Source organism: Capsella rubella, unplaced genomic scaffold (assembly GCF_000375325.1).
Source record: "Capsella rubella cultivar Monte Gargano unplaced genomic scaffold, Caprub1_0 scaffold_1, whole genome shotgun sequence".
NCBI classification, from domain to species: Eukaryota; Viridiplantae; Streptophyta; class Magnoliopsida; order Brassicales; family Brassicaceae; genus Capsella; species Capsella rubella.
Window position 1 is genome coordinate 7128320 of NW_006238923.1, and position 24035 is coordinate 7152354.

The 24035-nt window shown below is 37.8% G+C and overlaps 7 protein-coding genes across 8 annotated transcripts; 2 read left to right on the plus strand and 5 right to left on the minus strand.

Moving 5' to 3' along the window:
* Positions 1–170: 170 nt before the first annotated feature.
* LOC17897542 (nitrate regulatory gene2 protein) lies at positions 171–2352 on the minus strand. 2 transcript variants are annotated; one of them, XM_023790101.1, is made up of 4 exons: positions 1541–2352; positions 1304–1449; positions 999–1222; positions 171–906 (listed from the first exon to the last, which is right to left on the minus strand). In XM_023790101.1, exons 1-4 carry the CDS (start codon positions 2337–2339, stop codon positions 267–269), a joined length of 1809 nt encoding a protein of 602 aa, XP_023645869.1. In that variant the 5' UTR covers positions 2340–2352; the 3' UTR covers positions 171–266. The 2 variants fall into 2 exon arrangements, with proteins under 2 accessions (XP_023645869.1, XP_006303171.1); XM_006303109.2 differs by having other exon boundaries at positions 1304–1458.
* A 2542-nt stretch (positions 2353–4894) lies between these two features.
* LOC17898361 (WD repeat-containing protein DWA2) lies at positions 4895–7675 on the plus strand. The gene is made up of 13 exons (XM_006305163.2): positions 4895–4981; positions 5068–5151; positions 5254–5386; positions 5480–5591; positions 5703–5802; positions 5915–6042; positions 6261–6330; positions 6556–6644; positions 6741–6786; positions 6996–7069; positions 7161–7234; positions 7314–7372; positions 7473–7675. The coding sequence occupies exons 1-13, from the start codon at positions 4937–4939 to the stop codon at positions 7512–7514; spliced, it is 1056 nt and encodes a 351-aa protein (XP_006305225.1). The 5' UTR covers positions 4895–4936; the 3' UTR covers positions 7515–7675.
* A 67-nt stretch (positions 7676–7742) lies between these two features.
* Positions 7743–10704, minus strand: LOC17898821 (O-fucosyltransferase 6). Its single transcript, XM_006307069.2, has 9 exons — positions 10288–10704; positions 10140–10199; positions 9894–9984; positions 9630–9706; positions 9447–9535; positions 9176–9359; positions 8787–9071; positions 8369–8700; positions 7743–8287 (listed from the first exon to the last, which is right to left on the minus strand). The coding sequence occupies exons 1-9, from the start codon at positions 10435–10437 to the stop codon at positions 7858–7860; spliced, it is 1698 nt and encodes a 565-aa protein (XP_006307131.1). The 5' UTR covers positions 10438–10704; the 3' UTR covers positions 7743–7857.
* Positions 10705–12137: 1433 nt separating this feature from the next.
* LOC17897372 (probable acyl-activating enzyme 1, peroxisomal) lies at positions 12138–14188 on the minus strand. Its single transcript, XM_023789123.1, has 2 exons — positions 13911–14188; positions 12138–13764 (listed from the first exon to the last, which is right to left on the minus strand). The coding sequence occupies exons 1-2, from the start codon at positions 14106–14108 to the stop codon at positions 12298–12300; spliced, it is 1665 nt and encodes a 554-aa protein (XP_023644891.1). The 5' UTR covers positions 14109–14188; the 3' UTR covers positions 12138–12297.
* A 116-nt stretch (positions 14189–14304) lies between these two features.
* On the minus strand, positions 14305–19125 carry LOC17900057 (gamma-tubulin complex component 5). The gene is made up of 15 exons (XM_006303665.2): positions 18664–19125; positions 18450–18547; positions 18190–18352; positions 17993–18103; positions 16863–17840; positions 16590–16742; positions 16408–16507; positions 16237–16331; positions 15868–16062; positions 15705–15761; positions 15521–15592; positions 15282–15380; positions 15049–15180; positions 14796–14969; positions 14305–14715 (listed from the first exon to the last, which is right to left on the minus strand). The coding sequence occupies exons 1-15, from the start codon at positions 19051–19053 to the stop codon at positions 14572–14574; spliced, it is 2961 nt and encodes a 986-aa protein (XP_006303727.1). The 5' UTR covers positions 19054–19125; the 3' UTR covers positions 14305–14571.
* An 878-nt stretch (positions 19126–20003) lies between these two features.
* Positions 20004–22028, minus strand: LOC17899051 (dolichol-phosphate mannosyltransferase subunit 1). Its single transcript, XM_006303247.2, has 8 exons — positions 21848–22028; positions 21246–21345; positions 21117–21150; positions 20959–21035; positions 20857–20882; positions 20601–20765; positions 20401–20515; positions 20004–20312 (listed from the first exon to the last, which is right to left on the minus strand). The coding sequence occupies exons 1-8, from the start codon at positions 21964–21966 to the stop codon at positions 20208–20210; spliced, it is 741 nt and encodes a 246-aa protein (XP_006303309.1). The 5' UTR covers positions 21967–22028; the 3' UTR covers positions 20004–20207.
* Positions 22029–22193: 165 nt separating this feature from the next.
* LOC17897933 (small nuclear ribonucleoprotein SmD3b) lies at positions 22194–23730 on the plus strand. The gene is made up of 5 exons (XM_006303127.2): positions 22194–22443; positions 22920–22972; positions 23062–23128; positions 23223–23276; positions 23442–23730. The coding sequence occupies exons 1-5, from the start codon at positions 22285–22287 to the stop codon at positions 23496–23498; spliced, it is 390 nt and encodes a 129-aa protein (XP_006303189.1). The 5' UTR covers positions 22194–22284; the 3' UTR covers positions 23499–23730.
* The last annotated feature ends 305 nt before the right edge of the window (positions 23731–24035 follow it).

The window sequence follows — 24035 nt, forward strand, 5'->3', positions numbered from 1 at the left end:
GGAGGACAAAGTTGGAAGTCTCAACTTGAGAATGTGCCAAATGGAGACTTCTTGTGACGCAAGAAAACCCATGAGGGTTAGACTTCGAACTAACTCAAATGTTCATGATTGGAATTTGGAATGTAGTATCTTCTTATCAAAGCTACAGCATCAGTATTCGGCTATGACCATAATCAAAAATTTTAATGAAATTTAATAACTCATCCAAGAACAGGAGTGAAACAAAGATAGAAGAATGAATAAAAGAACTTAAACAAACGGGTACATTACGTGCACATTAAGTCAAGTTCCTCGTAAGTCTGTTTCGAGTTTATAGCTAACTTCTCCATAGATTTGAATATCTGTTCCATGTCAGACTTCAGATTTAAAGCGCCCATTAATTCAACAGGTGGTAGTGTCTTCATCTTCCTATGCATCTTAAGCTCTTCTTTCTCTAACATCACAAGTTTTCTCTCTATATCTTTGACCCTGACATTAACATTCCGTTGCTCTTCTAATTCCATCCTCTGTTTCCCCACTTGACGGTTTACGTGCATCAAAATCATGTAAACCGCTTCTGTGAACTTCATCTCTCCATCTGATATGTCAAGTGTTTGTGACCAACTGTTAATAGCACCAAACAATGGTGGCTCTTCTGAGAGATCAGGTGTTGGTTCTTGAGGTTCTTGCTTCAAACATCTCATTAGCCAACTGTTCAAGGCCTTAACATACTGAGCCTGAGCATCTATCCAGTTGGATAGGTTTTGGCTCCAGTTCCTCAGCTCCAGTTTCAATTCCATAGCAAGCTCAAGCTGAGATATGTCTAGTTTTTCCTTTAGTGTCATCTTGTCAAGCTTCTTAGCCTCTGAAATTACTCTGGATTGTCTACTGTGACATTCTAACATCGAGCTCCACATACCAAACAACCTATACATTGAGACACATCAAGCTGAGATAACTCATAAGGTTTCTCAAGCAAAATCTTGAAAAACTTATGGTAATTGTAATTCTCTTAGTACCTGTGGATCAATTTTTTCATCTGGGACCAGAGCTCTTCATCGCGTAACTTGTTAATCATCAGACATATATTGTTTATCTTATGGATAGAGACTCTCATTCTCGTAGACAGACACTGAATAGAAGAACGAACGGCTTCGATTTTGCTCGGCTCTGCACATTTCGCTTCCAATCTCCTCAATTGTTTGTAGTTCTTAATGTGAGCTGTTCGGAGCTTCTCCTCAGCCTTATACATAAAAAATAAAAAGTCTCGAAAAGGAACATAAACACACTTGTGTATGTTATGCTAAAACCATTTTGATTATACCTTAACTTCTTGGTACAGTTTCTTCTCCCACATGAATAGTTTCTTAAGAGTAGATGAAAGATTACTGAAGTTAGTTCCAAAATCTTCCACTGGTTTGGGATCCAACGGAGTCATCATCTTCTTGGCGTAGAGAATGTTTGAAGAAGCTGATAGAGCTAAACAGAATCAGAAACAAATAGATAATGACATTAACAAAGGAAGAGAAAGTAAGAAGAAGAAGAAATGGAAACATTTTACCACTTTGATAAACTGAGGTTTTCTGGTAGTATCTGAATCTCGAAGTGTCGAACATCTTCGAAACATCGTTCCCTGAATCTGAAGCTTCCTTGAACATTTCCTCCAATTGCTTTGTGACTTGAGAGAAATCTGATGAAACTTTTTGATCCTTTGGTGATTTTTTCACACCACTACTCTTTTTCTCCGATTCATTAGGTTTCTTCTTGACTGAGATTTTCAGATTTTGTTTCGGTTCCTCTGCTTTAATCGTCTTCTTCGTCAAAGTATATTCTTCATGACAACGAGTGGTCTCTCTGTCTTTCAAATCCTTGGGATCCGTAGTGTAAGGAAGCTCATAGCTCTCGAAGAGATTGATAAAATCCCATGCGTAGTTACTCGCCGCCGGCGGTGGCGGAGGCGGCGTTATGGTTCCGGACTCGTAACTCCTCCGGGAGTAGAACGAGTCATGATTTGGATTTAGGGATTCGAGTTTTGGACATCCAAATAAATCGCAATTCGTCGTGCCTTCTTCTTCGCAATCCGAGTCGAATTTGGGAGGCAAATCGGAATCAGAGCTGGTGACGGAGTGAGATGAGGAAGATGACTCTTCAGGTTCGGAATCAGGATCGGGCGGAGACTCGACGGCTTGGTCGAAGAATCTATGAAGAGCTGGACCAACGGTGTTAAGAGAGAGGAGGTAAGCGGAGTGAGCGTCGGCTAAGGCGTAGCTGCGGCGGAGTGTTTCCTCAAGAGAGTTGCAGCGGTCACGGCATAGAGCGACGGCTGGTAAACCGTCGAGCTTTGAGGGAGAGCATCCCATAACGGTCGGCGGAGGCAAGAATAAGATGTGTGTTTTATTACAAACTCGGATTTGGCATATATACAAAAATTACACGACAATATATAATAATTAGCGTACGTGATTAAGGTTAGGTGTAATTAATTGGACAAGGACTAATATTCGCGGATTATTGAGACATGTAATTAATTAAAATTTTGAGAGTTACGTTCTCAAGACAAAAAAAACTCTGCTGTGGCGGGATCCCCCACTCAATAACGTCTATATTATTTTTTTTTCCTGGTTTTCTTTTCTGAGTTCTAAATTTTTCCTATGATCAAATTTTTTTAAATAACTAAAAGAGCACTTATTTTTAATTGTTGAAGTTTTGGAAATTGACAGAAAAACAATTCATTGCTGAATGTAAAACCACATTACATTTTTAAATTGAAAAATTCATATAGAGAAGTAGTGACACTTCTTCTAGATATAAGAATGAGTTTTTGTTGTTGTTGTTCAGGTAGATAAGATGATTACGATACAAATAAGAGCCGTTTTTTTCTTGTAGATGGAAGGGACATTTAACCAAACTTCAAATCTCCAGGTAGTAATTACAATTAGTCATTTTAGTCTCGTTCTTTATGCTATGGAACTCAAAGAACCATGCAATGTAAATATTCAACTTCGGAATCATTGAAGCATAGAAAGTGGGAAAAGACGTGGTTTTACAAAAGTTAAAGCTACTTCAAAGTGAAAGGTGAAAAGTTATAAAATTACTATAAAGTTTTGAGATTCAAAGTAACCTAAAGTATTTTTATTTTTATAATGCAATCATGCTTTAATAAAAGTGTATATCCTCGCAATAACATGCACATGTTTAAGTTTCATATTTTAATCTTGTTTTTTTTTTTTCTTTTTCCAACTCAAATCTTACGAGTTACGACTTTAGCTTCAAACAAAAATACGTACAAAGAACTGAATGAAGTATTTGTCAAGATATAAATCTCTATATAACCTCACTGATCATCTCCGGCATCATCCCATCTCCAATTTACACACTTGAGCATCTCTATATATTCTTCATGTCATCATGTGTATTATATTCACACACTTGTAAGTGTCTCATTGTCAACAAAGTGATGATTAAGTTCCTTTATCAGTTTGTATACAGTCTACACTAATAGAGACTTTTTTTCTAGTAGTTAAGTTGTAGCAATTTTACAGATTATTAAAAAAAAATTCAAACAAAAGATTGGTAGGAAATCTCCTCTCATAAGTGATAAGTGTTAGCTTAAGGGTTGGGATCAAATAGTCCGAAAAATAATGAAGTATATACAGAAGTATTGGACTATTAAATTATTGCCAATTACTCCAAGTTTATCCATTCATCTTAAAAGTATATTATATAGAAAAAATAAAGGTATGTAGATATGGTGTACCAAAGAGCGTCTGTATGCGCACGTCTCAACTTTGAAGTCGTCAACTTAAGAGTGATAGTTGGGATTTCTGGTTTTTGAGGCTTTTGAGAAAGATAGGACAAAGTAGAAAAAAGGCAAGACTGAAATATACGTATAACAATGCACGAGAGGATCTCTAGGTTTCCCTAAACGAGCCCATCTGTTAAAAGAAGAAATTTTCTTTTTAAGTTTTTTTTTTTTTCTAGTGCAACAATAGAAAGGTAAAGGAATGTTTCTTTTCTGGGGATGGTGGAGATCCACCTCCTCAAATTTTGTCATCTTACCACAACTTTTTACTACTTTTCTTTGCTAGGATATTCCCATGCGTACGTATTATATATATTCTATACTTAAACATGATTTCATTCACAACACCCGTACGTATTACTGAAAAGACGACAATAATGTTAGTTAATATTTAGTGTCTTGCATGAACGCAAACACATGCTTTGGGGTTTCCACAAAACTGATAGACAAATACATTTACAGTACAAAGTCGTATGTTTTCATTCAAAACAAAAACATTGGCATGATATTTGTACTGTTTATTGACCTTAGATATGTAAATTTAGTTGTTTGTCTTGGTGTGGTCGTTGAGATACCACATTCTCATTCATATATTACATGTTACTAAAAAAAGCATTGGTGCATTTCTTTACTTTGGTCGAAAAGCAATTCAAGTCGTCAGTTTTTATGTTTTTAGTCCATGGCTTCACAAAAATCACTCAAAAATATAACATCATATTTTAGTTAACGGTCAAAAGATCATGAAAGCATCACGTACATATTGTCAGGGCTTTACTAAGACGTTGTAACAAACGTCATGATAACATCCTCTTCTCTGATGATGGGTTCGTGATTTTATGCTCTTTTTAGTGATCAAACAAAGTTATAAACAGTCTTAACTATTAGAACGGGGCCTAATAATACAAGTTTACAAGGACTCTAACTGGGTTGATTCCATTCCTACACCCCTTCAAATGACCCGACTAAGACATGTTTAGGAACAAGAACTACTTCAAATGAATCTTAGTTGTGAAATTGTAACAGAGCCTCTATTTTATTAATTGGGCCTGAATATGAAGATAGGCCCATTATAATCATCACTAACTCGAAATTAATTTGGTCGTGTGCATCAGCTTCAGCTAGTCTACCTGAATCCGTGCGTCGGCTCAGGCGACAATGCAAGGAGGATCGTCGGGAATTGGATACGGTTTGAAGTATCAGGTGATTCATCATCTTCTTCCTCTTCGGATCTTCGTTGAAACTTTATTAGAAGATTCTTTAAAGAAGAAATGTATTTTGTTTATCAGGCTAGATGTATATCGGATGTGAAAGCCGATACGGACTACACCAGCTTTCTAACAGGAACTCTAAGTCTGAAAGAAGAAAATGAGGTGAACCCATGTTTTGATTGTATGTCTCGTCTTCTATTGAATCTGGAAGATACTTAAAGTTTTGTCCTTTTTTTGTTTCCACCATTTTGAGATACTTTAAAGGTTCATCTTCTTCGTCTGTCATCTGGTGGATCTGAGCTGATATGTGAGGGATTGTTCTCTCATCCTAATGAGATATGGGACCTTGCTTCCTGCCCTTTCGATCAACGCATTTTCTCTACTGTCTTCTCCACTGGTAAATTCGCTCATACTTGAGTAGAATCATAAGTTTTGTATTGGCTGGAAGCTTGAATGTGTCAAAATCTCATAGTGCTTTTTATCTGTTAAGGTGAATCATTTGGAGCAGCGATATGGCAAATTCCTGAGTTATATGGTCAATTGAGTTCCCCACAATTGGAGCGTGTTGCATCTCTTGATGCTCATGTTGGTAAGATTAATTGGTGAGTTGATGATTTATCTTTTCAGCTCTTTATTGCTAGAGTGATGCATAAGTTTAAGACTTATTTCCTCATCTTATGGAAGCTGACTCTCTGTCTTTCTTGTGGAAACAGTGTTCTTTGGTGGCCTTCTGGAAGATGTGACAAGTTAATCAGCATGGCTGAACAAAATATTTTCTTGTGGAACTTAGACTGTTCAAAAAAGTCTGCTGAGGTGATTTTTCTATAAAAATATAGAGGCGAACTCGTTCTTTTTGGTGGTTTAGCCTCCAGGGTATTCAGATCTTTTGTAAGTTTTTTTCGTAAACAGGTTTTGGTTTATATAGGTTTTATCTAAGGATTCAGCTGGGATGTTGCATTCTTTATCTGGTGGAGCATGGAATCCACATGATGTAAATGCTGTTGCAGCATCTGGTGAATCATCTGTCCAATTCTGGGACCTGCGTACTATGAAGTATGGTATCACTGTTGATCTCCTCTATTCCTGCATGCACTTAGGAGATTTTACGCATCGATATTACTCACCCACGTTTGACATTATTACATGCTCTCATGGGGTTTCTATGTCAACTTAGTGATATACTCTAATACTGTTAGTTGCTTTTGGTTTTACCCTTTCATATCAACTCATGTATATCTGCTGACTTTCTTTATGTTGTTTGTCCAACGAAGGAAGGTTAACTCAATTGAACATGCTCATGTACGCGGTCTTGATTACAATCCCAAGAGAGAACATATACTTGTAAGACTTTTCTCTTGTACCTCCAAAAGCACCGCATAATAATACTCTATTGAGTGGAAATCATTTGTAGAAATATATGATGTGCATATTTGTCTAGGCTGTTCTTTACATCGTTAGGACATAGGAGCAGAACTTAATCATTGGGGAACTCAACCTTTGGACTTAGTATAAAATTATTATCATATCTTTGCTGTGATGGATTAAACATTCAGTTGTGTATTATAGATAACTGCAGAGGATGAATCTGGCATACATGTCTGGGATCTCCGGAAGGCGAAGGTTCCTGTCCAAGAGCTTCCTGGTCATACACACTGGTATGTTTGCTTTCGTTTCTTCGCGAACTTTTGTTTTTTTATAGTAGCCAAGATCCTTGAATTTGAGCCTTTGTGTGTTTCTGTCATATTTTGAAGGACATGGGCTGTCAAGTGTAATCCTGAGTATGATGGACTGATTCTGGTACTCTACTCTCTTTCTCCCTTGCTTTTCTTAACACAATCAAATCGTTCCAGTTAGTAGTTATCTATGCCACTCCCTGTTTTTTTAGTTGAAATGTGCAGTTTAATATTTGGCACATGCTTTGTTTTACTTTACAAAACAAAGCCTATTCTTTAACTTTGCTCACTATATAAATTATGTCAACTCTGTTCCCTTCAATTGAAACACAGAGCGCTGGTACAGACTCGGCTGTCAACCTGTGGTATGCTTCAGCATCATCCAGTGATGACAAACTCTCAGAAAGGTTGTGTCAAATCTCATGATCTCCTCGCACCCATGATTTTCATTTTTTTTTTCCAACATTGTTTTGATTCTATTGTTATAATCATTCTCAGCCCTGTGGAATCCATACGTCAGCGTGTGAACCCGTTGCTCAACTCATACACTGACTATGAAGACAGTGTCTATGGTAAAATTTCTTACTCCCTATGATTACCATTAATCTGGTGAGCCAAACAATACTTAATTCTGTTCCATTGTCAACACAGGCCTTGCTTGGAGTTCACGTGAGCCATGGGTTTTTGCATCATTGTCATATGACGGAAGAGTAAGTAAACATTCTCTACCCCATATAATCACATGATCAACCTGAGCTTTATATAAAGAACTTTGGGAATTCATCTGATTAATGTCTGTTGCTTGTATAGGTCGTCATCGAATCCGTGAAGCCTTTCCTTCCGAGAATATAGTAAAAAGCTCAGCAGCATCTCTTTTGCTTTGACCTACACGACCCATCGAATTCCTTGTTGGAAAAGAAGTTGTCACTATTGTATTTAAAATAATGTACTTTTGACACAATCTTTGTGGATCTTTGATGTATCTATCTATCTATCATTAGTCGGTACCAAGATATATAGTTTCTCTGATCTAAACACACTCAACGACTAATTCTTGTCGGAAAAAGTAAGAAAATGAAATGGAAAAAGGGATCATTCTTCCTCGGATTGGGTTTATATGTACAGAAGACACTGTTGAGGCATATGACCACAATAAAAAGTTGAAAAACCGATTTTATATCCTTCTATAACTGAATCAATCTGACACTATTTCTTCTAGCTCAGGCTCATCTGAAATTGATGATGCATCATCATAATCTAACCTCGTACCATTATATAGTCCTCTGTCCTGTAAATCAGTTTGGTCTTCCTCATAATCTGCATCTTCATCTTCGCTTTGTTCATCATTGCTTACTCCATCTTTTTTGTTTTTCTTCCCAAGTTTTCTCGAATCCATATTTCCCGCCTTTGCCTTAGCATCAGTATCTTCACATATACAAGTCGATGGGTTCTCATGAAACTCACCTCTACCAGCTCGTACTTCCTTTGGCTCTCCCATGAATCCTCTCTGAAATGTTCTGACTCTTGAAGTAAACTCCTCCCAAGTAGCATTCTCTTTGCTCATAAACAACTTGTATAGCTTTTTCGCATTTGGTCTAATTGTCGGTTTATGTCCAAAATATCTCCTACATAAAACCAAGAATCATTCAACACAAAAAAGCTAATGAAGTAGAAAGAAGAAAGATTAGCTTTGGTTAATTAACTACCTTCGACCAGCTAATATTCTTGCCATGTTTCCGTTATTGTTGGTAACGAAAACATCACTTTCATCACACACAACGAAATCCAGTGCAGCCATTCGTGAAGAATAAGAAGAAAATGGCTTTAGCTCCATTTTTGTTGCTATGGTGTCTTTTGAATAGAAATGTGGGAAAAGTTCTTTCAGAGGAGCTAATGATTTTTCTCCTCCATAAACTTCGCCTGATGCAACATATATGTGAACATCACTCCCATATCCCAAAGCTCTAAGCATCAATCCAACTTCTTCTGGTGTAAGCGGACATCTTCCTTGTCGCCTTTGCTTTTCCGGGTTATTTACCTGCGATGAGAAGTTCGTAATATTTAACTCATTAAATCCAACAAGAGAAAAAAAGAAGGCATGCACAATAAGAGTTGTATCCCTACATGTAAAGTTTTCCATCTCCTTCTGATTGTTCCCAACTCTTTCTTCTCCTGCTCACCACCGCCATAGTAACATCCCGAAAAGGCGAGCATATCAGGTTCAAATCTAAGATGTAAAGCAATGAAGTGTTTGCTCTTTTTCCGCATTCTTCGGACCAATTCGTTACCCATTTCAATAATTGGATCAGTGAACTTAAGCGCATGATAGTTTACTCTACACCGCAGCTTCTGCAAATCATCTCTCAACTTGTTTGAAAGTCTGTAATCAAATTTATTCAATTGAACTGCCTGAAACAAACCAAATCATATATAAGCATCATAAAGGAAGATGAAATCATGAAGCCTTAAGATGGTATAAAGCAAAAGGATTGAGAGAAAAGCATGAAACTTACATGCCTTTTCTGAAGAACAGGTAATACCCGATTGATATAACATCTCTCATTGCATTTTCTCGGTACACGCATTCTGCTAGGGCTCCAAGTTCGCCCTCCTTTTTGTGGAAGTTTCTCTATGATTTTGACATCTTTTGAGAGAAATGACACAAACCATTCAACATCGAAAATATGCGAGAAGTCACTGCATAAGAAAAACACAAAACTAAATGTTACGATGACGCTCAAAATTTTGACTTTTACCAAAGCAAAAGAAAATCTGAGCATGAACCTGGCATCTTTCCAGTAGGATTTCTGATCCAGCTTTGGAATAACAAGTGTAGCATTTAGAATTCGTGCAGCAACAACAGCATCTACAATCTGACAATCAGAACAATACATGGTGAAACTCAGAACAAAAACCTCTAGTAACAAAAATATTACCATAGAACCAGAGAAAGCTAAAGAAACTTACTCCAGTTCGCTGTTGGTTTAAACCACCACTTGTGGCGATTGCCAAGTATCGATCATTTCTAGTAATGGCTTTAGCATCTGCAGTAGGACAATCAAATGTAGTGTGACTAATAAACCTCCTGAAATTCAAAAATTACTATTGGCTGATTCTAGCTAGCTAACTATATCTCCAATTGCAGAACATTCAAGCATTCTAAACTGAACTCTCTCTAAATTTTATATCTCACTACACCAAAACAACTAAAAAGTAAAAAACTTTACGCACTTGGGAACTTGCTGCTTGCATTACAGCAACCATAAAAGAATTCAGCATTCCAAGAACGCCATATATCACGATCCGATCTCCCTCCACTTCTCTGTTTCCGTTAAAAACAAAGACAAACCCAAAAGAGCCAATAAGGGGAGATGCAACAAAAATCCACACTTTCCCACAAAATCAACATTACAAAAACCATTTTGAGTATATAAATCATATGCCAATCAAAACAATATCAAACTTAAGAACCCTAACCGGAACGGTGAAATCTACTGGTATGCTCTTCTCATCATCGGCTCCAGAGATAATCCGCTTCTGCCAATCAAAACAGAAACAATGGCGTTAAGAAGAGATCAGAAATCCCAAAAAACAATCTCTAAAAGTCCAGAGAGAGAGTGTGTACGGTGATGCGGCGATCGGAATCATCAGGAGGAGGTGAAAAAATGGAGAGAAGAGCGAAGAGGATGAGGAGAGCTCCAGAGACAGCGCAAATTAGAGGGAGGAGACGACGGACACGGTTGTAGTAATTGTAGCGCCGCCGTTGGAAAGCCATTGAAGGCTACACGCGGCGCTTTTACCTTCGCCTCTACGCCAGAGAGAGAGAGAGAAGAGAGAGAGAGAGATTGAGAACAAAACTCGGCTTCAATGGAGACCAAAACACAAAAGTCTTGGTCTTTTAAAAACAGCGAATTTGTGATTCCCTCTGGTTTTCACGACATCTCCATCACCATTACAATCATTACAGATTCTCTCTCTCGCTTCAACCAAAGATTGGATTTTTATATTATCAGAAAGAGAGAGGGAGAGAAAGGTTGAATTTTTATATATATATTATTATTGAGAAATGTAGTATTTTTTTTTGTTTTTGTGTTGGGACAGTTCTTATAGATTTCTGGGCTCTGAAAGAAATGAGGCACCGCCTCCAGCACTTCGTTCTAACAGCTTTATTTTTTTATTTTATTTTAATTATTATTTGAATTAATTAATGACTTTAATTTGGTTTTAAATGATTTAATACTTAATTAATCACTGTGAGCTGGATTTGATAGTCTTGCAAATGCAAGTTATTCTGTTTTTGCTGATCTATTTCGTTTTGATTCCTGTGTTTGCTTATACATACTTATCAGGACATTATTGTTTACTAATATTAATAATTGAATTTCTCAAAAATAAATTAAGAGATAAGATTAGCATTTTGTAAACTCTTTAACCATATTTTTCGGTGACAGTAGAGCCAATTGCAAGCTTTTTTTTTGTTTTTGTTAAATCACTTTAGAAACTTTAGAACCATTACTGTCTCAATTTCCATAATGGTGTAAATATTACTCTTTGCTTTAACATTTGTATCGTCCTTTACGATTATCTTCTTTATTAGAAATAAAAGAGAATATTTGAAATTTTACTATTTCGGTTGTTTAACTTTTGGCCAAAGAGTGTAAGTGAACAAATAGCGTGAACTGCCAAGGAAAGTATACTCTTTTTTGTCATTTGTCTTTTTACACTGTTTCAGTTTGCTTTTGGTCTTGTCTCAATCGCTCAACATAAATATGGTGTGATCCGGTTTTGAGGCAATGTTTGATTCCTACTCCAAAACCAAAATCGGAAAACAATCAACGGTTTTTAAGATCATCTAAACCGAGTAGGGTCGTCCGGTCTAGTTAATTGAGCAATCGTTGTGTAAAAGAGATAGATAACTCACACGCAAATTGCATAGATTATTAAGTTTTCAATCGTTTGTTTATCTTTACGCGTTCATGGAATTATTACAATTGATATGATTCTTTCTTGACACACCTTACAAGTTTCAGTTTGATTTCACCATGTGAAAATTTGTATGGTAGTAAGTTCACTCATTTCGTTGCAATGTTAACATCTATACTTTTCTTGAATACTATATACATCGTAATCGATTACACAAAGATTCATCACGATCATTAAAATTTCATTACTGTTAGGTACCAAGATTTGTTTAGTTATATAAATATATTATCTCTTTTGCTTACATACACTTGTTATGTGAGTTGTATATCGTACAATGTCATGAACACGACTTCCTAAGAACTACAGTCATACTTTATCTAGTTTTCTTACAGAAAAATCGGAATTTAATAAACAAATTGTACTAAAGAACAACAAAAATAGTTAACTAAGAGACAGTGATCCAAGGATTGATTCCCTTTATGGATATTTATATATATCCACTTGCCATCAGATTCAACTCTCTAAGTCAGACTCAGAGATCAGAATGCTAGAGATCTAAAAATTTCCGGAATTTCAATTTCATCCCGGTTATATTTATTTTAGAATACAACTTGTTTTAAGTTTTTCATTCACACAACATCATCTCATAGACAGTAGTAAATTATAACACATTTTCAAGGAGAGAGGGAGTAACAGAAAAGCTCTTACCAATTCATAACTTGCTTTTGCCTTTCTTTGATAAGCTTCCCAAAGCCTTAGCCTTAGCCCTGAGAACAAACTTCTGAACTTTTCCAGTCGATGTTTTAGGAAGATCCTCAAACACAATACTCCTCGGTGCCATGTAATGCGGAAGCCTGTCTCTGCAATAATTTATAAGCTCCTCCGCGCTGGCCTTAGACCCATCTTTGAGCTTCACAAATGCACAAGCAGTCTCACCCCAATACTCATCAGGCCTCGCAACTACAGCTGCTTCAAGAACACTAGGATGGGTGAACAGGGTAGACTCAACTTCAATGGAGCTAATGTTTTCTCCTCCAGAGATAATAATGTCTTTAGATCGGTCTTTGAGCTCTATGTATCCGTCCGGGTGCTTAACACCTAAGTCACCACTCCAAAACCAGCCTCCTTTAAAAGCTTCCTTGGTTGCTTCAGGGTTCTTTAAGTAACCATTCATCACTGTGTTTCCCCTGAAGACAACTTCACCCATAGTCACACCATCAGCCGGCAAAGTTCTCATGGTAACAGGATCTTTTACTTGTATTTCCTCGAGCCCCAAATGATTAACGCCTTGTCGGGCTTTCATTTTCGCCTGTTCTTCTCTAGGCAAAGAGGCCCACTCAGGTTTCCATGTACAGATAGTGCCTGGTCCATAAGTTTCAGTTAACCCATAGGAATGAAACATAGAAAACCCCAACTCTTCCATCTTGTAAATCACATGAGCTGGTGGTGGAGCAGCGCCGGTTACAAAAGATACCTTCCTGGGGAGCGGTTTCTGCTCGGATTCAGGAGCGTTGATGATCATATTCAAAATTGTTGGCGCACCTCCCATGTGAGTGACCTTGTGCTGGGAAATATTATCGAATATAGCCTTGGCGGTAACATTCCTCAAACATATATTAGTCCCACCAATAGCGGTAACACCCCACAATAAGCACCAGCCATTGCAATGAAACATGGGATTAGTCCATAGATAAGTAGGCGATGAGTGCATTTCGTTGAGTAGAACCGCAGCCAGAGAATTCAAATAAGCACCTCTGTGACTATAAACAACACCTTTGGGGCTTGAAGTGGTGCCTGATGTGTAATTGACGGATATAGGATCACACTCATCGGTTGGTCGTCTAACCTCGAAATCCGGTTTCCCCATGGATACAACATCTTCGTATTCCATCACATCTTCAGACCTCTTCTTCCCTGAAACAGGTTGAGGAAGAGGCTCTGGGATCAAGACTAGGAGCGGGACCTTGTCACCGTTCTTAGAGAGGATGTCACAAGCTCCCTGAGCTATTTGAAGAAACTGATGATCTGCAAAAATCACTTTAGTCCCAGAATGTCGGAGTAAGGCAGCTACAAGTGCGGAGTCATGACGAATGTTGAGTGTACAGAGCAAAGCTCCAACCATAGGAACAGCAAAATGCAAGTCAACCATAGCTGGAACGTTCGGGGCCAACACTGAAACCTGATAACTTTAAGAAATATAATCACAACTTGGAAAAGTTTCTTACGGATAAGAAATATTGAAATCCACAATCTCTATACGAAGTACGAACACAAAAGAAATCTCCAAAAAAAACTGCGAGACAAAAAAGGAAGGGAAGTGCTGACCACATCGCTGGTGGAGATCCCGAGCTGGGAGAGAGCAGAGGCGATTCTGACGCAGCGGTCACGAGTCTGGCGCCACGTGTACTTGACGGAGCCATAAACTACGGAGGTTCTGTCAGCATAGACGACGGCAGATCGATCGAGGAAACTGATCGGAGTGAGAGGAACGTAGTTGGCCGGAGACTTGATAGTTCCCTCCATTATCTTTGTTTTTTCCGCTGGAATAGTAGTACTATAGATAATTCTTTCCCTTTTCGAAAATCAAATCTAGCCTTATCGTATCCCTTATTATGTAATACTATAGCAGACATCTTTTTGGTTTTTGCTGGCTATCAGACTAGTACCACTAGTAACGTTGTGGTCTACAGCACATGTTCTTTTTGGTATAACATCAGAGTTAGGTAGAATGACGTCATCACTATTTTCTTGCAAACACCTTTTACATGTGTTTCATTTTCTACACGAGGCACATAAAATTTTACAAACTGAAAATATTTAGAGCTTAGTTGAGTTTACATAAATGCACACATTCTCACAGTATCTAGTTAAAAACAGTGGCTTTAAAAAAGTACCTATGAACTAGCAGCTCAAGAAAAGCCTTGAGACTTGAAGATCAACGATGCAGCATTTGTGATTTAGTTCCATGGACATCAGATCTGGCAGTTCAGCCCCTGGAAGATTTTGTCTCTGCTCCAGAAACAGTCATCAAGCTTCTAGTGTCAGACATGTAGTGATAATTGTAATTGATTCTGGTCACTAAATCAGCCAAGTGAGGGAAGTGTCCCACATTCAGCTTCGAAGACAATACCTGCATGTTCAATTTCCCATTCTCATTAAATTCAATTAAGGTTTCACAAGTGCTCAAGAGTTTTAGTTAAGTGGCCTTACCCTAAGGAGGAAAGCAATACAGTCCTCAAACTGTTTCTCAATCCTGTCTATTTCCATTTCACATCTAGCCTTCATCGCTGAAACTGCTCCGCCGCTGCTCAGAGTCTGTTGTATTGAGTAGAATTCTAGAGCTAAACCGAGAATCATGTTGATCCGACTTGCGATGATTGCCCACTATACCAAAACCACCAAACTCTTGGTTTTATAGCTACGAATTCAAACTTTTGTTATGCATTTAAGAATGGATCATTACCAGCTTTTCTTGTACCACAAAGCATTGCCTCTGAATCGATAACAAGTAGGTCTCATGTACATATATGACCTCATCTAGAGACCCTGCTTTTACCATAGATTCACACAGCTCACGCCATGCGGTGTGATATACCTGTTAACAAAATCCAGTTAAGCCTGACAAACTTTTCATTTTATTTAAGAAGTTCACACATAAACAGCAATTGCAACTAATTATTCAGCATCAAACAATACCCTGTCCATTACGTATTGATGGAAAGCATCCACAAAATTGAGGAGCTTTTGTTCCAGTAACCAGTGGTGCTTGCGGATTTTTGTTGCAGAGCCTTTACCCTATAATTCACACACACCAAGAGTCACTAACTTTATCAAAACTAAACCACATTTCTTTATATCCTTATTGATTAGGCTCTTTGAAACTAAATTCAAATGTCACATGAAACACTTTAAGAAGAAAGAAATGAGTTAAAGACCTTCCACATCCACCTTCGTGCTTTATCAAGCACATATTTTGCTCGCTTGACCTTCAACAAAAATCCCATCACCTGTTTCATTTAAATTATCAACACAGAACAGCAAAATATTTCCCCAAAAATAGCTGGATAATCAACAGAACAGCGAATATTTCCAAAAAATAGCTGGATAAGAAAGGGCTACCTGGTTATACTTCTTAATGGCCTCACTATTGGCAATAAGCTCAAGCGGCCATGGCACCTTAAAAAAGAAGATAGTTCAGACCTTTAAATACACATATGTGTAGCCCAAGTAATATGCCAAAACGCAGCATCTAGGTGGAAGACTAATATGTGTTTCTCTAGACCTTGTATGTGAATTTGAGAGATTCAAGACAATCTATCCCAAAGTTGTTAGCACGGCTTTTACGAGTTGAAGAAAGTGGTATTACGTCACCCTTGTCATCTTTGTCTCTGTCTAAACAATCTTCTCTGGAAATAGATACCACCAATGAATCAGGACTGCTTAACAACGTGGCATCAGCTGAATTTCTAATTGATTCCTGTAGATAATCATGACAATTTGGAATTAAGCATGTCTGTCTGTATGAACACAATATACGACAATAGAAAACAGGGATACAGAAGCAAACAATTAACAACCACAATCTTTTACAAGTGATAACTATAAAGATGCAAGCAGTGTTTCTAGAAAGAAGTTCAGGGAAAGTGGTTACCTGAAGGATTATGTTCAACTCAAAATCATCATTCGATGACTCTCCCTTGCCCAGCCTATCGAATATGACAGTCAGAAAATGCTGCAGAAGGTCCCCTGAATTTTTTAAAGGATTTATCAAGATTCCAGATGAAAACCTATTGCCAAAGAAGTTGAAGCACATAAAGCATACCTGAGCCTAACAAGTAAATGGCACGCAACACTGAAAGTTCGTGCATCAATTTCCAATCATTCATTAGTCTGGACAAGATCACTTTGCCAATGTAGTCCGTCTACAACACAAAAATTTCAGAAGGTAACAAAAGTATGAAGGCTGTAGCAAATAATGGCAATGCAAAGCTTACATCACAGTACCTGCCTCCTGACGTAGATTGCGAAGCATTCTTGCAATATTACAACAGGAAGTGGAGTATCCCTTGGCTCTTCCTTAAGCATCCAGCTGAGAACTTTTGAAGGAAGTGTACTATTCTTTTGAAAAGGTAAGAATTCTGACATATGGAGCTTTGGCTTTAATGTTTTTTTTTTGTTGATCACAAAGATGTTTAAAAAAGGTATCAGAAACTATTGCACATGGGAGAAAAGTAAGGAATGGATATAAATTATCGTAGAATCATAAGTATGAAGTACCTGGGATGACGGAAGCAAAGTGGGAAAGGGAAATAACGTTTCTAGAATTTTGGTGTCATCCTGAGAAGAAAGATACTCAGATATACCAAATTGAAATCCAAATTTGTAGTTTGTTCCGCTCAATCCAGCATCTGCCACGCCAGATCCCTCAAAAACAGCACTCAACAAACTCTCATCATTTAGAGAGGGTAGACAATAGTTTTGTGATAAGTTCAGGGCATTCCAAGCATTTTTATTCCTCTGAAGATCTAGTTTAGAGACTGAAACAACAACGTTTTCATGACAGAATAACCCTTGCAATGCCTTCTCGGCGGCGAGGCCATTTTTTCCGTTCCCAACACAATTAACATAACACGCACTTTGGTGTTCTAATTTGGTCTCCCTAGATTTTTTCTCTTGCACAGCACCAACCAACAACTTATACCACACTCGATCTGAGTAGGTGTGAACTGGAAGATCTTTATCACCCATGCCATTCACCAGCTCTCCACTTATATATGATGCTAAAGTTGGAGAAATCTCCCACTCATCCACCTCATCTTTCCAGAGATATCTAGATACATGATCGCCGTAGCCTGTAAGGCCAACAAGTGATAGACAAAAGATTTCAGACAAGGATAAGTCTGCAGTGCTTCTAAACTTTTCAGCGAGTATGGCACTGTCCAAATTCCGACCATGGTACCGAATCTTTCCAGAAACTTCCGGAGACGTGGAAGGAATATGCTGCATCAGCTGCAGTGACTTTCCAGCAGAAACAATCGACTTACAGATGTCTTTTATGAATAGTGGGCATAACACCCGATTATTCTGGTCCTTTTCTCTATCAGAAACTGAACTGGAGTCATTTACATTCATTCCTTTCTTTTGATTTAGCTTAGTTACATCTGAATTTGGACCCGGCACCCTCGTCAACAGATAACTTTTCTCCCAAAACTCTGCATCGTCAACAGAGACTGATTGGTTGGCTGTAAAGAACAACTGCGAAGAACAAAATTTAATCTTCACCTCAACCAAAGAGTTTATATACGCAAACTTTCAATTTGCTAGCATTGTAATGAAATACTTGATATGGAAGAGTAAACTGCTAGAAGAAAATCATGGAACATAAATACATTTCCGAGAACACCTACCTCTTCAAAAGGATCATCAAGAGTTCCTTCAAACAACCATGAATCCAACCCCTCTATATATGGCAATAAACTTCCAGCAAATATTTGCAGCAGCATGTGAAATCCTCCCACCTGGTCCAAATATTATCAATAAACCAATTATAAAATTGAGTAGCAAAAAAGAGAAACACACAAAAACTCAGGAAAGCCGTCACAACCTCACCACCTTGTACAAGGCATACTTCATCTAGCCTCTTGTAAAGGTAATCAAGAACGTGGACAGCAATTTCAGCTGTCGAAATAGTTGAACTTGACTCAAAGTACGCATGAGGGAGTGCACCTCGTACAACTTGTAAGAGATATTCAGCACCTGAACACAGACTAGCAAATCAAAGGAAAAAAAATGAATACTGATATATAATATAACTCTTAAACTGAGAAAGAGCATCCACTAAATAAAAGTATATAGGCAACACACCTAGATAAAGAGCTAGTTAATCCCAATAGGGTTGGAGTGACAGTAACATCAGAATTGTTGATCTTCACTTCTTCGTTCAAAGCAATATCTCTGAGTCTCTGTTCCAATACCACTTGTATAATATCAGTCTCCAGACAACAAATGTTCAAGAACATATTTATTTTTTTGTAAAGAAAAAAAAAACGACACTAGAAGGGAGTTAGGGATAACTTGCCTCAAGCCAAGAAGAGACAGAGGTAAAAAACGCCATTAAAGTAGGAGGAGATCTAAGAGAGGTATTAATTCCAGAAACAATAGACTCCACAAGCTTCAAACATGTTGCAGCATACAAAAATCCAGAGAGGAGAACATGAAGGCTTGACTGAGACAAATGAGAAACTCGTATCTCACTTTTAGGGAGGAATGTTTGTTCCTTTTGGTGCCATAAAATGAAGGGACTAGAGAAACCTTGCAAAGCTTGTAAGAGACCTCTCACCAGATCCAATTCATTCACGCTCACTGAGAGACGGGATACTTCTGAGCGTGTCCAAACTCTGCGACTGCACATCGTTCCCGGAATTGGGGTGTCTAAGCCAGCACGATCTACTGGAAGCAACGACTCCATAACTGCGTTCAGCTACTGTAAATTTTGATTTTCCATACCACAATTGACTCTAGGAGGGAAATCGAAGAAGCTTGCTATGAATGAATTTGGGAAAGAGAGAGAGAAAGAGACTGAGGGCGAGAGAAAAGGTCTCTAATGGGCCTATTATACTTCTCCACTTAGCCCACCAAAATATAGGCCCATCGTAGTTAATTATAATTACCAAAGTTGTTCGGTTTTATTTTTCTTACTTAAATTAATTGATTCAACCGACTAGCAATAAGAAATATATATACCAAAAACATGTCCCTTTTTTGAGACGAAGAGAATTCCGAGAGAGCTAACCCTAATTTTTCACGATGATGCAGAATCTGAGAAACGTCTTAACTCGCGGAGGGAGATCCATGGGGTCTCGCAATTTCTCTTGACCGCCTGGGTTGGGAGCCAGAGTTCGGATTGTAGTGAGAGAGCCTACTAGTACAGTAGCTAATGGTTATGTTGTATGTGCATTGCTTGGATATGCGTATTACATTGTCTCCGGAGGTATGGAGATAAAAAAAATCGCCAAAGCGGAGGAGGAATATCTCCAACTCCGGATAAAACGTCACAAGGAACTGGTAGACAAGGAGTGGCGTGATCTGGAGCTCATCGAGAAGCCATGACTAAAGTTTGTGTTTAGTTTATTGCGTGTGTTTTGACGTGGAAAAAATAAATCCATGGCTGTGTGTGATATTGCATTTTATATTTATGTGTGTTTGCATCTTCCCAGGATCCCTCCTCTCTTTTGAGATGAAATATTGCATTGTTTTTTTTCCATTTATATTTATGGAATTCGCACCTTGTGTCAAAAATATATATATATATATATATACCAGAGAAAATTGTTAAAATTTAACTAGAGATATTGTAGCCAATTGTTTCTACATTGCAAACTATTTTTGGTTGATTAAGGATTTTATCATATGAAAAAATGTCTCAAATCAGCAGCATTCCAAATGAACAACGTCTATAATATGAACTTTTGGGTCTCAAAAGATGCAGTTCTCTGAAGTCAAAAGCTAAACTGAAGTTTCTAGAAGACATGATCAGAGTTCAAGTATTAAGGGAATCTATGATGCAATCGAAGTATAGAAGTTATAAAGAGGGACTTGTGTCGTTGAGTTGCTTGGTGTTTCTTAAGTCGTGAGCAGGAGATAGACAAGGCCTTTTAGATATTCCACTATTTCAGATCCTCCGAGCTTCGAAGTTCCAAAGACTCTGTCAACAAATGTGATCGGTACCTGCAGATGAAGATGAGCACCAGAGAATCAGAATTATGAATGGTCTATATAGTTTAAAAGCAATCATAATCAAAAGTGAAAGAGAGACCTCTTCAATCTGGTATCCTTTTCTGGAAGCACGAACGATCATTTCCATCTGAAACACATACCCTTTACTCACACATGAGCTAATCACATCTTCAAGCACCTCTTTCTTGTATAGCCTTTCAAATACGGTCTAGCGGTCAGTCATAAAACAATCAAATGACATCAGTAAAAAAGATGCACATATGTTTAGTTGATTTTTACCGGAATGACCCAGTTAAATCAGATACACCAGGCCACAAAAATGTTTGAGCTAGCACATTTGCTCCTCTACTAGTGAGTTTCCGCATAAGATTCCACCCGTGTACACCACCACCTTTTACATATCGTGTACCAGTTACTATACTTGCATTTGTCTCTAGTTGTTTCCTTCGTGATTAAAAAAACAACCAGTCAGTTGAAGACAGTCACTATAGCTTGTGAAATCATTAAGAGATCAAGAGACTCTTCTTTTTCTTACTTGATGAAACTTGGCAAGTATTTTGGCTGCACAAGAGAAAAGTAGCTGGGTTAGCTCAACAACTAGACAAGTAAATAAGAAACCAAAATTGGTGGCTCTTACATGATGTGAAAGATCAGCATCCATGATTACAACGAAATCACCACTGGCATACTTCAAACCATGAATATATGCAGTTCCTGAGATTGATCATGCCAAGAATATTAATTCCACTTCTGGCTAAGCAAAAGTAGAAGACGATGAAGATACAAATTACATACCCAGACCAAGCTTCTTGGCTCTAGCTCTTAAAAGCTGCATCATAAAAAAAGACAAACACAGAGTTCACCTAAACAGAACAAGGCACAATAATCTAAAGGCTTAGGCCTTAACTCAGTCATTGTACTTACGATGCGGTCTTCACCATACAACTTCTGTAGTTGCATGACAATTTCTTGTGTGCCATCAGGACTCCCGTCATCCACAACAACTATCTCGAAATCAACATCCCTATATCATATAAACAAGTGGCCAAGCAAATTCTCAGTAACTTATGACAACTAAAATAATGCAATCCTATTAACTTCTTATAAGCAACCACAACCAGAATTGATCTGAGATTAGCACAATTATCATTCTCCGGTCACTAAACCAAAATTTTCAAAAAGATGACATGAAATCTCTCCTATATAGTTCGAGGGATCACTACATTGGCCTTTACTAGCTCATGCGCACAAACAACAATCACGAATTCGGATCTGCACGCTACAGTTTAAAAAACATTATTATGGGATCCATAAATTCTGATCTAGGAGAAAAAAAAAACCCAGATATACTCACTGACGATCAGATTTGAATTTAAGCATTCAGTCAAATAGGATTCAGAGTTCGAACAGAATAAAAAAGAAAAGAGAAAAGTATGAAAAAACAACAACACCAGACAATTCTTCGCAAACCCGATTTTGAAATTAAAGAAGAAACGTGAAAAGATCAAATGGAAATCAAATATTACCGGAGATGCTTGAAAATCAGGTAAACTATGATAGCTATGTTGAGGCGCTCGTTGTAGGTGGGAATGATTATGCTATACTTATACTTCTTCTCTCCGTTGTTCTCCTTTTCGTCCGCCATATTTCCCGGCGAGTTTTGCAGCCGTGCCTCCTTCGTCTTTTTTAACCCGTGAAATCAGTCGTCGTCGTCTGTACAAAAATACGGATTAAAAATACAGTTAATATCAAAATATAGGGACTAGAAAGCAAGTTTCTCATATTGGGCCTAATATAATAAACGGGCCTAATTTAAAGCCCGCAATTAAACTAGAAAAGCTTTAAAACAGGTAAAATCGTCCTTACCATCTGAATCGTTCTCTCTTTCCTTCCGCCATTTTTATTTTCTAGGTTGCAGAGTTAAGGGGAAGGTTTTTAATTAGGGTTTTGCCGAGAGAGAGAGATGAGCCGAAGTTTGGGAATACCGGTGAAGCTTCTTCACGAGGCCTCGGGTCATATCGTGACGGTGGAGCTAAAGAGCGGTGAGCTCTACAGAGGAAGTATGATTGAGTGTGAGGATAACTGGAACTGCCAGCTCGAGGATATTACTTATACCGCCAAGGTAATCAACTGTTACTTAGATTATCTCGATTCATTTTATTTTGAGATTTTTTATTTGAATTATAGGTTTCGTTTCAATATTGTTGTTGATTTTGGTGCTGTGAAAACCCAGATTTGGTGAGCTGGGCAAAGTAGCTTGGAAATTTTAGATTGCTTCTTATTTAGATTTGGAAGTAGGATTAAGTATCCTTAAAGTTCTTGTTCTATAAAACCCTAGAATTGGTAATCCTGCTAGTGGCATTGTTAATTTTGACTCTTAAGGTATAGTACTCCTCATTGGTCAAGCGTATGATTGATCTATGAGGACATACGTTTCTCCTTATAAAGTTTTATACAAAGACTAAGTTGCTCTTTAAAAAAACAGTGGTCAGGTAATTAGATAATGTGAATTTTCTGAAGTTTGCAAGTTTCAAAGCTTCCTCTTCTTGTTGATTGTCACTTGACTTTTGTTTTGGGTTTTCCAACGTTGTATTACAGGATGGTAAGGTATCTCAGCTTGAGCATGTCTTTATTCGAGGCAGCAAAGTCAGGTGCTGTAAACACTTCTCTAGACCTGTGCTCATTTCCTGTTTTACATGGTATCATTCTTAGTAATTGACATATGGAGAGATCTTGACAGGTTTATGGTCATACCAGACATTCTTAAGCATGCTCCAATGTTCAAGCGTTTAGATGCTAGAATCAAGGTATTTACTTCCTGAACCCTAGACGCAGAATGATAGTAGAGTCTTTATTTAGATCCGCATTAAACTTAGTAGCTTACTTGCTTAATCAACGTAGGGAAAGAGCTCATCACTGGGTGTTGGCAGAGGTAGAGCTGCAATGAGAGGAAAAGTAAGTTCACTCTCTCTCATGATTTAGTGTTCTTGAACTCAATGTTAGGAAGTTTCTTGGAAGATTTTCAGCATATTGAAATATCCCGTTATCCCTTAATGCTTGTTTCTTTCTTGTTACCACTAATTAATTGATTCTTGAATCTTTTGTGATGTTATCTTAAAGCCGGCTGCTGGGCGCGGAACTGGAGGAAGGGGAGCGGTACCACCTGTTAGGAGATGATTGAATTTATGTCCAACATGTAAGCTTTGATTCTGAGACAGTCTTTCTGCAATATCCAGGTGAAAGCCGCGATTCTTGGTTCTGTCATTTATGCTTTAAGGGTACACTGTAAAACCAAACAAGAGAGAACGAGAGATATGTCCAGATGCACCAGTCGTTCTGTATTTTTGGGTACCAAGTATGTTTGAACCAGTTGACAAGTTTTCATTGTGATCTCGTTTAGATTTGCGCATTCTCCATTTCTGGTAGTAGTGAATAAAGCAAAGCACACTGTTTTTAAAAATGGTCTTAATAAGACAAAGCTCGGCTAAATTGAAAGAACAAGATAATGAACACTAGCAGTAGAGACCATAGATTCACCAAGCAAGCAAGAATATAATTTATCCAATAGCTGTCTAACAATTTGGATGATTATTTGGGAAAATACAAGTATCTTTACCAAAGAGAAAACAATATTGAATTAACGTCTGCTGACAATTTTTGCCAATTTTCCCCAGCAAAACCATTCAAGGGTTCGTTATACAACACATTCTAAAG